Source organism: Pimephales promelas, chromosome 19, assembly GCF_988280905.1.
Source record: "Pimephales promelas chromosome 19, fPimPro1.hap1.1, whole genome shotgun sequence".
Lineage (NCBI taxonomy): Eukaryota > Metazoa > Chordata > Actinopteri > Cypriniformes > Leuciscidae > Pimephales > Pimephales promelas.
Genome location: NC_142787.1, coordinates 20,632,392 through 20,644,651, shown reverse-complemented (window position 1 = coordinate 20,644,651; position 12,260 = coordinate 20,632,392). Strand labels below are relative to the sequence as shown.

The window sequence follows — 12,260 nt, the reverse complement described above, 5'->3', positions numbered from 1 at the left end:
AATTAGTACGAATTTTACGAGGTGGCTAATTCGTAACAATTCGTACGACCTCACTCGTACGAATTAGTACGATTTTTGCTAAATCCTACATATTTCACGAATTGGCCAATTCATATGAATTCGTACGAATGACCTACCCCTGATCCCGCCCCTAAACCTACCCAACACGTGGGTTTGGACAAATCGTACGAATTCGTATGATTGAGGTCGTATGAATTAATACGAATTAGCCACTTTTTAATCACTTGTACGAATTCATACAAATTGGTCGTGAGATAGCGTAGAAAACCCTGTTTCCACAGTTATTAACATCATAAATCCAACATGATCATTTCCTCTTCTGAGAACCCTGTAAATGTGAACAGGGCCCATATAGATAAAAAAATAAAAATAAAAAATCTGTCATTTACTATGTCTATCATCATGACTTTAACAACTCTGGTTTTGTCTGACTATACATTAATCAAGAACCAGGCATAATACGATCCCCAGAGTTTTAGTTTTAATAATAATTCACACTAATTCCAGATTAAGCTCATATTAGAAACCTCTTTTTAAATCATTATTTTAAGCAGAAAGATGGCGTACATCAAATAGCAAAAAATAGCAAAAAGCACTGTTCCATTTTAAGTGCAGATCTGAGAAAGTTTGAGATATTTCAGTTTATACTGTCAGTCATTTTCCATTTTGGGCTTGAGGGCATAACAAGCAATTTTGTATCCGTTTTCTTTCATGACTCTTGTCTAGTGTACTTGACATGAATGAGTAATGCAATCAGCAGCAACAACAGTTGTCATGGGAACCTCACTCGATCTCAAGAAAGATAATAGTCAGAGAGGTTTCATGTGTTTTGATATACAGACTAAAATGGACAGATAAAAACAAAAATCAGCAGGGACTGACAAACGTTAGTATAAACAATAATCAATATTTATGAGATTCCCACATGGCGGACATTTTACTATTTAAAAAGTGTGGTCAAATGTACACGTGTGGTATGAGGAAAAATGACTTGCATTATATGTTGTGCTCTAAAACATCTGAATAAACCCCAGTCATTTTTGAATAAATTTCCAAGAAAACCTCATTTTTGGATGGAGCCTACCGCTGTTCTGAACCACGCTGAAATCCAAAGACAACGAGAAAATTGGTTTAATGGTTTCAAAAGTCTCGATTAGCTTGCCTCTAATCTCATCCCAAACTCCCAAAACCATTTCCACAAACATTCTTCTTAACGACTGCATTCATTTTCTGCAAACCTACGAAACGACTCTGCGAGAGCTCATTGATTTAAGATTCATGGTCTGGGTTATCTCCGTCCATCTCATGCCAATAAACACGTCTCTTATTTTCATTCTCTATTTTCCCCTTCACTGAGCTAAACAGACACTGCAATCTTTCCTTTCCATTTGGAAGATTTACATGAGAGTGAGTTGTGATCAATGCATATAAGATTTTACAATTTGCATTCTTTTACGTGATAGACCTAAGAATGCATAGGCAGAATGCAGAAATAATCGCAACATCAAAAACTCTTATGTCACTCGTATTGAATGCTTAAATTAAGTTTTGATCAAATTAGCATTCATTCAGTTAAATGTAATTTAGAGATAGCAGATTCCCTCTGCAGGCTTAAAAACAGATTTGATTCAATGTTCAGTGATATATTTCTCTTCTTTCCCCAATAGGGGAAACTCAGATCTTATTTTTTTTTTGAAAGAGCTTTATAAGCTTTATAAGCTTTATGCACTGCAATGCCAGTAAGTCATATTTAAAATGTGTTGGTTTGTTTGGTTACAGCGTATCAAGTATAAAATGTGTCTGCAGTTTTGAATTAAACTTTTGTTTTCCTCATATTGTGTTTATTGCCATAAGCAGTGGTTTGAGACAATTGACTTCAGCCTATCCCCTAAATTCTTACTGCAGACCACGAAGAAAACCGAACAGGTTCCATTTTGTCAACAGACACTTCTCGATTTGGTACAAAATGTCACAGCAGACATGAATTTGTACTATATATCCATACACATATTTATGTTATTCTTATTCAGAAATGTTATTCAATGACAAAGCAACCTTGATTTCCTTTAGAAATCCTGATATTTTACTGGACTGAGTGATGCTAATATATACATAGTCCTACAAGCAAATTAATGTCATGTGACCTCCCCGGAGACACCATCGTTGAGGGCATAAGCTACTTTGCTTACCATAGGTGTTTACAAAATTTTATCAGAGAATGTCGTTTTACAAACAAATATTTATTTCTGTTTATAATGTTACGCAAATCATGAAGAGACAAAGATACTATTAACGAGAGAGAGAGAGAGAGAGAGAGAGAGAGGTAAAATGCGAAAATTTCATTCATAAATGGTGTGGATCCGTAGTAACAAAGCAAGCACTGAGCACGATTATGCAGCTTTGCCTCAGATACAGTATTTTCATGTGTAACGTTACCTTTATCTGGTATTGGCTAGGAGTTTTTACACATGTGAGCAATTCTGAGCCTGGAAATAACTGGAGGCGTACTATCAGATTGCCGAGGGTTGGTTTGGTGACGTTTGCTCAAGTGCAATCAATGGAAAAATAACTTATCATAGCGAAGTAGCATGATGCTAGACCATCTGTCTATTTAAAAGCCATAGCCTGCACAACTTAATTCCAATGTTCCCCTTAAAACAGTCACCGGTGCTTTCTGTAATGCATGTACTTATTTGTACACTGAAGAACAGAGGTGGAACGGTACATGTATTCGTATTGAAACGAACCGGTGCGGCACCATGGTTCGGTGCCTGAATATAAAAATAAATATCTTGCGTGCAAATTAATTAATGTAATGTGGAACTACTGTATACGGGGGTTCCTTAGGGACATAATCTGAGATTACAATGCTGGAATGTGTGTTTGTTTTTAATACCTCGTCATTACATGACATTATTCAAACTGCAAAGTGTTAACTTATATTTGTTTACACTCGCAATAAAACACAACATTGTGCTTTTGTCAAATAAATTCTTGCGTGTTTTGAGTGAGTTTCTTTCGCCAGCCATAACCTCCGTCGTTGTTCTGACAAAAGCTTAGTCTTTTCACATTCATGGATTCTAATGACGGGTATACTGTATAATCCCGATTTAACTGAACCTACGGCACGATTTTATCATCCATTGACCCAACAGGAGATGGCTATTTTCACTTTTTAGCACGAAACTCATTTCACTTTGTTTAACTCGAATTGCTTCTTTAAAGTTTTGCCCTCAGCAATGGCGCCGGATCGGCAAATGCCCGTATGTTGTGCCGTCATGTGGGAACTATGTATACCTGAGCAACTACATGAATGGACATGGCACCGCTTGCAGTTGAATGGCCAGATTTCAAAAATAAAATCTTTGTGTAATGTTTCTCATTTATAAATAATACAGATCCATTGGAATCTTAATTCCATACCAAAATGCAGTTTATTTTTAAAGAGCACAATATAAATGAGCAAAACATATTATATGCCAACGCATTCTCATCCCAAGGCGTCATCTAACTGACAATTTTGACCATGCTTCAAAATCTGACGCTTTAGGCACCCTTTAGCCCGTCATTAATTTGGCTTTTTTGAATAAACTGAAAACGATAACTAAGTTTATGTATAAAACACAAAGGTTCTGATCAGGATCATTAGAGTGCTTTTAAGCCCGTTTATCGGTCCAATTGGGGGTTTCTGATGAAACGGGTGAAGGTTTCTGATGTCTTTCCGCGTGGCAAAATAATTTAATTCCATTTAAGCTTTTATCTGACATCTGACTCCATTTATCACAACCTCGAACTTAAGTTAGATGGCCAATTTATTGGTCAATTATACTGTATAAAAGTTACAATACATTTGATTGTTCTATTTAACTTATATTTTACCCATTAATATTAGGAAGCTATGTCGCTCTGAGGTCCTCACGCCTTGTTTGACGTGGGTCTCACGATCACAACCTCGCCAGCTTTGGTCAGCCAGCTTTCGGCGTCATAGGTGACGTCACGAAATGGGCGCGGGCGTGAACTGGTTGGCAGAAAGAACCAAAATGTACGCAGCAATCTATGTGTTCTGTCAGCATATGATAATTCTTTGTACGAAGGAGCTAAAAGGAGATATAAGGTAAAGCTTTTATATAACCAGGGTTCATGTTCTCTGCCTGATTCATATCACCTGAGTGAGAATTGGAGCAAAAGCCCGAACACATGGCCAGAAATGACATTCGGCGACATCTACCTGTATCTCATCGTCACGCCATCTATGTTTACGAGAGAGTCAATGAAGGCGTACAAATCTTTAGATGCCTATAAGTCATAATTACAAATATTACTTGTGTTAACTAAGTATAACTGGTAAATTTGTTAATAGAGTAGTAATTTGTCCATGGGCTATATTTTGAATCAAAATTATCTTACCTCTGATACATAACATTGGTCAACATATACATAAAAAAGTATCAAAGAAAATACAATAATTTGCCCTTAACCTATAAGGGTATGTCTACACAGATGATACACTGTACAGTACCCAATCTTTGGGTTAAATTATGACTTTATAATACTGTGCGGCAAACGGCCATTACTTTTTCTGCCAACCAGAGCACATGTAACCACGTCGTGACGTCACGGACGAAGATCCCTATTCCTGAAAACGGTCGCATTCATGCTTACACAATCAAAGATATTTGATATAGCCCCCGTGATTGCATATACTTGAATTTTAAATTAACGTTTACTACTTCAGTAGAGGTATGGCAACTACAGATATAAGTCAACCAACTTTACTTGTCAACTTTACTTGGCTAATAGCTCTGGATGGGCCATGCCGTTGTTTCCCACATCGGCTACATTTCTCTGATGTAACATTCAATTAAAACAGATATAAAACACACACAGATTTTTGCTGCCCTAAAAGGAAAGTCACTTGAATTAGTGCCAAATAGTCGCCACTAATCTGACGCAAAACTTGCGGTAACATTCGAATCCTTTTTATCTACTCGGGAAAACAATTTCAGAGTCAGTCGGAATAAAATCAAATGTAACAATTTATTATGTCAGGTAAATGTTTCATGGCAATTTCATAATCAGTTCAAAGATAATAAATACAAAACAACAATTGCGAATAAAGAGAGAAGACGCGAACCTGACATTATAAAATACACGATGCGAAGTGTTTTGCATACATTCTTGAATTTGAATTAAAATCGCCACAAGCCTTCTTCAGCATCTCCCTAAATACTCAGACCAAGGCAGAGACCTCCTTTCAAATTTAAACATGAGTTCACAGTGGGAATTTGCATTAATCACCTTCCCAATCTTGCTGGGGACAGAAATTGATGTACATGGGGGCACACGCACAGCAGTACCTTTTGGTTTACTTCAGTGGAAATGAGACTTTCGTACCAGTCACACTGAGTCATTTTAAATGAATCCAAACATGTACTGTATGATAACTGTTACTTGTTAATACTGTGTGATAATTGGTCATTTTAAACCAAATATATTTTTTGGGTGAATTCAGGTAGGGATGGAAGAAGGGAATGATGTGTAAATTGGGAGGTGATCAACTCAAGTGTGATTGTGTCTCGAATGAGGATGGTAATATAGCAAGAGAGTTCAAATGTTAATTTCCTTTTGTTTTCTCAGTTGCCCTCTCTTCCAGTTATTCCAGTTTTCCAGTCTAACATGTGATATTACGATTTTTCAACTAATTGTGCATACAGTACAAAAATATGACTAATTAGTATGAGTATGTGTGTGTATATATATATATATATATATAAATATTTATTATTATTTTTTTCCTTTAAGACTTGCACCTTGGAACCTATAGGTTTGCGTTCTCGAGGCACCAAGGCACCAGGCAGTGTTGTTGTGCTGAAGAGTGGCCTGAGCAGATTAACGGTTTTCAGTTAGAACGGTGTCGTGTAAGCGGCCCCTAAGTTAATAACTAATGATCTTTGCAACAATATACAATTTTGCTACTGTATTGTCATGAAAGCAGAATTTATTTTCAGAGGCTAAACTAAAAAAATTGCTCCATTTGACCCCAGACTTATGGTGTGTCCTTCTCAGAAACAGCAGTGAGTTTGAATCTGTCCTTCTGTTCTTTTTCCAATGCTTCCCTTTTGTCTCTTTCTTCTCCTTCCACATGGCATCCCACCATCAGCTGATACACCATCACACCGAAAACAGCACCAATGAATGGGGCAAAGATTGGCACAAAGGACCAGTAAGAGTTTGCACTGTGGTGAATGAAACATACATCAGTGTTAGATGATTTCAATAGTGAAATGGATGGAAAGAAATGTATATAGTCAACCATATGTGACTTACGAGAACACCTCTGAGCCCCATCCAGCAATTGCGGTGAAGATCCGAGGTCCCAAGTCTCTTGCTGGGTTTACAGCATAACCCGAGTTAAAACCCATGGACTGACCAATCACCAGAACCACAAAGCCCACAGTAAAGGCCTCCAGTCCGCGAGGGATGGGGTTATTGTAAGGGTCAACAATGGCAAGGATACACACAATCAGAGCTGCCGTGCCAATCATCTGTGTTGAAAGCAAGGGATAGTTCACTCAATGAAAATTCTGACATTATTTACTCACCCTCATGTTATTCCAAAAGTGACTTTCTTTCTTCTGTGTGACACAAAAGCTATCCAAAATAACATCCAAATTAACATTGGACAAACACTGAGACATTCTTTAAAATATTATCAACGAATGCTGATTTCTGGGTCTCACCTGATCGAAGAAGCCGTTGAGCAAAGTAAGGTGTTTAGAAGGGTATGTAGCAAAGATTCCAGCTGTTGCATTGTCCCCTACAACGATTAGAGAACCATGTCCAAAGTCCCAAATTGCATCTGCAAAGCATCAAGATAGCATACGTTAAAGAAACAACTTCATAAACGGAGCAGTTTCATTGTTGGCTGCAACAGACTGACAAAGGATTTGGACTGACAAAAAAGTGGATTATTGAAATACTTTAACAGTCCTATAACCCACCTATATACAAGCCAAATATTATTCCTGAGCCAAGAAAAGCCCCCAGAGTCTGGGCCAGGAAGTACACGGGAAATTTTCTCCAGGGCTCTCTCCCCAACACACAGAGGGCAAAGGTCACAGTGGGGTTTATGTGGCCTCCTGTAAGATACAAAGTTTCAACACGTCGATCTTACGATACATTTGAAATGAGATCTTCACTGAACACAATGATAATGACACAAACTCTCGCTTTACATTAACTTTTTATGGCTGTTTTGCATGCTTATTAAGCCTAAACCTTTAAGGATTAAACTTCAAAAATTCAACTTAAACATTTTCATAACCTTTTTAGCCGTGGGTTTTACACTTAATCTATGTCTGGGAACTTTGTTTTTCAACTGTCTGCCATTTCCTTAGTTCAAGACTTCACTTATAGTCCAAAACACTCATTTCGTTTCATTATTCTTCTGTTTAAAATGTTAAAGTCATAACTGCCAATTGATGTTGTCTGATATCGTCTCATTTTTTCATCAAAAATGGAACTGGATGTTCCCGGTTCATCCATCTGAGTGAACTTTAAACATGAGTCAACCCTTGATTCAATATCTAAAAAAAAATAAAAAATTCTAAATGTAGAAAAGAATGTAGTATAATTTTGCCAGTTTGAATCCATCTGGTGAATGTTTGGCTGAAAGCCTTGACGTTTTAATATGTGGTTCTGAGCTGTATGTGACTCACTGTTTTGAAATGTCACATCTGAATTCTGAAATTTCCTGTGTTCTCCCAGAAAAAAAAATGAAAAAAAAAAAAAAAAATTAAGAGGCTTTAAGATTTAAAGACAGTTTTAAGAGGCTTATGACCAACGTTACCTGAGACTTGCCCACAAACAAGGATTCCCAACGTAGCGGCAAACCCAAATGCAAAATTCACCGTCAGAAACATTCCATGAGATCCTCCGCTTAAAACCAACTGAGCTACAGCACCACAGCCAAACATCTGCAAATAGAGACATTAAGCATGGAAATCCAATTAACCATTTGCTCGGTTTTTGTCTTTTGTTTGTGACTGCACATCAAACATATGATGGAGAAGCTAAGCTAAATACCTAACAAAGCTAATTAAGCTTTAGATTAGAATACAATTTCAGCAAATAAACCTCAACTTAGTGAAAATGACCTGCAAGGTCCGAGCCATCATTATTGAATGATTGCAAGTTTTGGTTTGACGTATTCCGTTTCACAGAGTCTCACACCTATTTTTCTTCAAGGACTGCTATGGAAGAATGCAAACTGCTATGTGCATCATGTGGATTTGATAGATAATGTGTGTATGAGTATGTGTACTTGCCCTCTCTTCCATTGTGTAATGCCCTCTAGCCTGTCTGTGTTTGCCAGCCGTTATTGAGTCGCATGACCAGCCTCTGAATGGGGGGTTTTCGTTTCAGACCGCACAGTACCATCAGAAAATAACAGATGGGCTTGGGGGAGCTCTATTTTTCTACAGATATTGCTGCTCTGGAGTCTTAGTTCTCAAATGAAAACAGATGATGAGATATGGTTTAACCTGTGATCCCCCTGTGGTGTGTCAGATTTATTCAGGATATGGGCTGTCTTGAATTCTAAATTGTCGACACTGTTGCGTAAATCTTGTTGCTGTTGCTTACCTGTTAATTGCTTTGAAGTTGCACAAAGTACAACAATACGAGATGTTATACCAGGTGATGAAATTAAATATATTATATTGTTCTGTTGAAGTGAAAATTAGTCTCAGTAGCAACAACTTTTCTCTTGAGCTTTATCTGAAGAGAAACAAATTAACAGCTACTGTCGGAGATGTCTGATACTAACAAAACAAAATATTTTCTAGTTAGGCTTTTGTTTTGTGTTCAGTGCTTTAATTAGACTGGGAATTTAAAGTAAAATGTTATTAATTGTCATGGCCCTGACAATGTGTTTTTGTGACCGACCTGGCTTATTTTCTTATCTCTGAAAAATAAAAAGTTGCAAAAAGTGATCAGTTGACTACAAAAAATTGAGGAAACCCGTTGCCTTAAAACTATTAAGTAACAAACTTCATGCGTGATTGAACAAATTAAGTTATGTGAACTTTACAATTCCACATAATTGAATCATGAAGTTTATTTCCTTAAATTTTAACGGGTTTCCTCACTTTTTTAAGTAAAGTTAACTGATCACTTTTTACAGCTTTTTATTTTTCAGTGCCTGTTTGCTTGAGTTAGAGCAATTTCAGGGATAATTTATCTTAGTTAGCTCGAGTTAGAAGCGATCATGGGTCAACATATTTTGTTGATGCTGGAACAACATTCCTGTCCTATAATTTTATTTAGCTCCCCCAGAGGTGGAGAAGGCATCTAATGGAAATATACGGATTTGCACACACCACAGCTGGAATTATTGTTCCAGAACAACTTTTCTCCCACATTTGTTGACCCTGGAACAACATTCCAATCAACCAATAAGATTTGAGGGGCAAGTTGACACTTTATGTCAAGTTTAGGCTTAAAACCTTGGTTAGGTGCATCATTTAATTAATTTTCCTTTGATTTTAGGGATAACTTACTGGGAGGTTTAGAGGTAGGGATATGGATGTTGATCTAGGAACATGCTGCACTTGGTGAAATCAGGTTCTGCATCATAGTTACATGAACTCAGTTCCTGTGCTCTCATTTCACTTTTTCCAGTTTATTCTAAAGTAATCTGATCAGATAGGATGGATTCTGAAATCGTATTAGATTACAAAATTCAATCTTGGTTTTGATCTGGATCAAATATTCAGGATTATACTGATCTCAGAAGAAGGAACTTAAAATCATTAAAATGGATCATTTTCTCCCTTTTCATATATACATTTTTCATTTTTTTTCCATCACCATGTCCCTCTAGCTCCATAGGGGTCTAATTATTTTAAAGGAAATTGAAAATGGAGGGGGAAATTGAAAATGTTTGTTTGTTTGTGGTTTTCTTTCTCTTTCAGATAAAACACTTAAAGTGACCCCACATTGACTCTTCTACCTTGCTCTTTACATAGATAGCAGTCTACATTGTGAAATTCTGATCCAGATTAAACTTTTTTAACAACTGGGCCAGGGTCATGAAATGTGTTAAGCAGCTAATTGTATATCAGCAGGACTTATTCAACTCCCATTATGTCAACTCACAGTCAGTTCTGTAAAGGAGACGTTTTGCTACAAAAAGTTACAACATTACAAATTATTTTAGCTTTGATCATTCATTTAATTCCATGGTTTAATAACCGTTATTGGCCAAAGCTGAGAAAAAGAAAAAAAAGTAGGAGTATAAAAAGTATAAGTACAATGTATAAAGTTTAGGAAATACTTATTATTATTATATGATTACAAAAGGGTCGACAGAAGAGAACATAAAACATCTCTCTGCAAATTATTTGCAAAATGAGGAACTCATCTGGAAGTGTTAAAGAAGTAAACTCCTGTCAGGTGTAGCTAAAATTGAAATTTCAGGCTTTTCAGCAGATGAAAGCATATAGATTATTTTTGATGTCTTACAATTATCCCTTCCATATTCTCATCAAAGACAGACAATAAATCAATCTTTGCATCATTTGTGATTGATTTATTGTCCATCTATCAAGCTTAGTGCTTTTTAAATACATAATACACATTTAATATGCATTACATATTGTAAAGTACAATAAAAAAAGAAAACTATAGAAAATGAGTTTAAACCTCAACACCTCCAAATCATATATACTGTAGCCACATTCCTGGATGGTAACACTTTTTAATCGTTTACAATCGTTTGTCTCAAAATGAATAAACTGCTTTACAACAAGCATCCAAAATGGACACATGGATTTTTCATCATAGCTGAAATCAAAATCTCATCACTAACTCATAAATGACAAAAACAACAAAAGTGTCTCACCACTAGAATGAGGGTGCCTAGACATTCTGCCAGTGCCTGTCGCATCAGCAGGTTCCGCACCTGCAAGGTCCGAGACATCTTTTCCAGAAGCACCTTCTGTCTTCCCATTATGGATAATATAAAGATTTTTTCTATGATGAGTTTAATGATGAGGATGAAGGGCACTGGGTAAGTGGTCCTGTACTACTTGTCTTACTGAGCACGGGCCCTATATTTGCTTCTGAAGGTCCCGCCCTCAGTCAATAAAAAACAAAAGCAGCATTCCTACAACTTTTTTTCCATCCCTCCCTCCATCCCTGCCTCTTCCCATCTCACTTACACACATTTCTCTTGTACTTTTTTTCATGTCAGACTCTAAAAAACAAAAACAAATTATTTATAAGTGTGTGCGAGGACTGGGAGAGGGTTCTTATGCGTCAAATACATAATATATGTCTAAATATATGTTTCTTAAATCTGGTTCTGAACGGACCTCTAGGGTTTGGTACACAAAAACCTATATTGGTTCCACCAGTGTTTTTTCTTCACTGTGTGGATTGTATCCCCATAGCAGGCAATGGCGGAAACCATGATCAAAGTAGTTATGGTTTGCATAGATTTTTTAAATGAATAGTTTGGTTTGTGGAAATGCATGGGCATTTAACCAGCGGTGAAGTTTGGCAATTGTTTGAAACACAGGGCAGATGTTTTTTTATTCTGGAAAGTATTTGTGCCACATGATGGTCACAAGCCTGGAGAGTCTGAAATTCTATTTTCATAATAAAGTTAAATAGACTATGTTTTTATTCTCCCAGAAACACAATGACTTGCAGCAGTCGTATGCAGCTTATACTGAACCCAACATTATGACATTGTGGATGTTTCCCAAAACACAAGCTCTTATTTTTCTTTCCTATGGTATTTAACGGACTATATCATGTGGTTAATAAAAGTTGCTCTATCTGTCTTTCCATAAATGGTGAATAAAACCAGCTACAATGCTCAAGTCTTTTCTTATTGAATTTTATGAAGGCCTCTATGTCTCATGGCAGATCATTACAACAAATACATCTTCTTTATTGATCCATGCAAGGGTCAAAGGTTTGTCTAATAACCCCTGCTGGCAGATGTTATAATTGCACCTTTCTGGGGCATTGATGGTCATTCAAAAGTAGCTGTGTTTTCTAAAGAATATTTCTAATATTAGAAATATTCCATTACAGTATAGTAGATCTAAGCCCAGTGGTGGCAAAAGCAATAGCAATTTCGAAATGGGGAAAATATGAAGAACTCTGCTAGAAATTTCTGACAAAAAAAATATGTTTGGAAAGTTGGATACATAACACAGTATTCCTGA

At 36.6% G+C, this 12,260-nt stretch overlaps 1 protein-coding gene across 2 annotated transcripts; it reads right to left on the bottom strand.

Annotated features, from left to right (window-relative positions):
- Positions 1-5,983: 5,983 nt before the first annotated feature.
- On the bottom strand, positions 5,984-11,065 carry aqp3b (aquaporin 3b). Of its 2 annotated transcripts, none has more exons than XM_089123706.1 (5): positions 7,871-7,997; positions 7,023-7,160; positions 6,762-6,880; positions 6,349-6,566; positions 5,984-6,257 (listed from the first exon to the last, which is right to left on the bottom strand). In XM_089123706.1, the coding sequence occupies exons 1-5, from the start codon at positions 7,995-7,997 to the stop codon at positions 6,068-6,070; spliced, it is 792 nt and encodes a 263-aa protein (XP_088979832.1). In that variant the 3' UTR covers positions 5,984-6,067. The 2 variants fall into 2 exon arrangements, with proteins under 2 accessions (XP_088979832.1, XP_088979833.1); XM_089123707.1 differs by lacking the exon at positions 5,984-6,257 and adding an exon at positions 10,925-11,065 and having other exon boundaries at positions 6,345-6,566.
- Between the last annotated feature and the right edge of the window lie 1,195 nt (positions 11,066-12,260).

Excerpts from the sequence above, each read along its gene's own strand:
- aqp3b (XM_089123706.1), bottom strand. The coding sequence starts at position 7,997 with ATGTTTGGCTGTGGTGCTGTAGCTCAGTTGGTTTTAAGCGGAGGATCT. Across the intron at positions 7,161-7,870 it reads TGTTTGTGGGCAAGTCTCAG|GAGGCCACATAAACCCCACT; the intron begins GTAACGTTGGTC and ends TGTATCTTACAG. Across the intron at positions 6,881-7,022 it reads AATATTTGGCTTGTATATAG|ATGCAATTTGGGACTTTGGA; the intron begins GTGGGTTATAGG and ends GATGCTTTGCAG.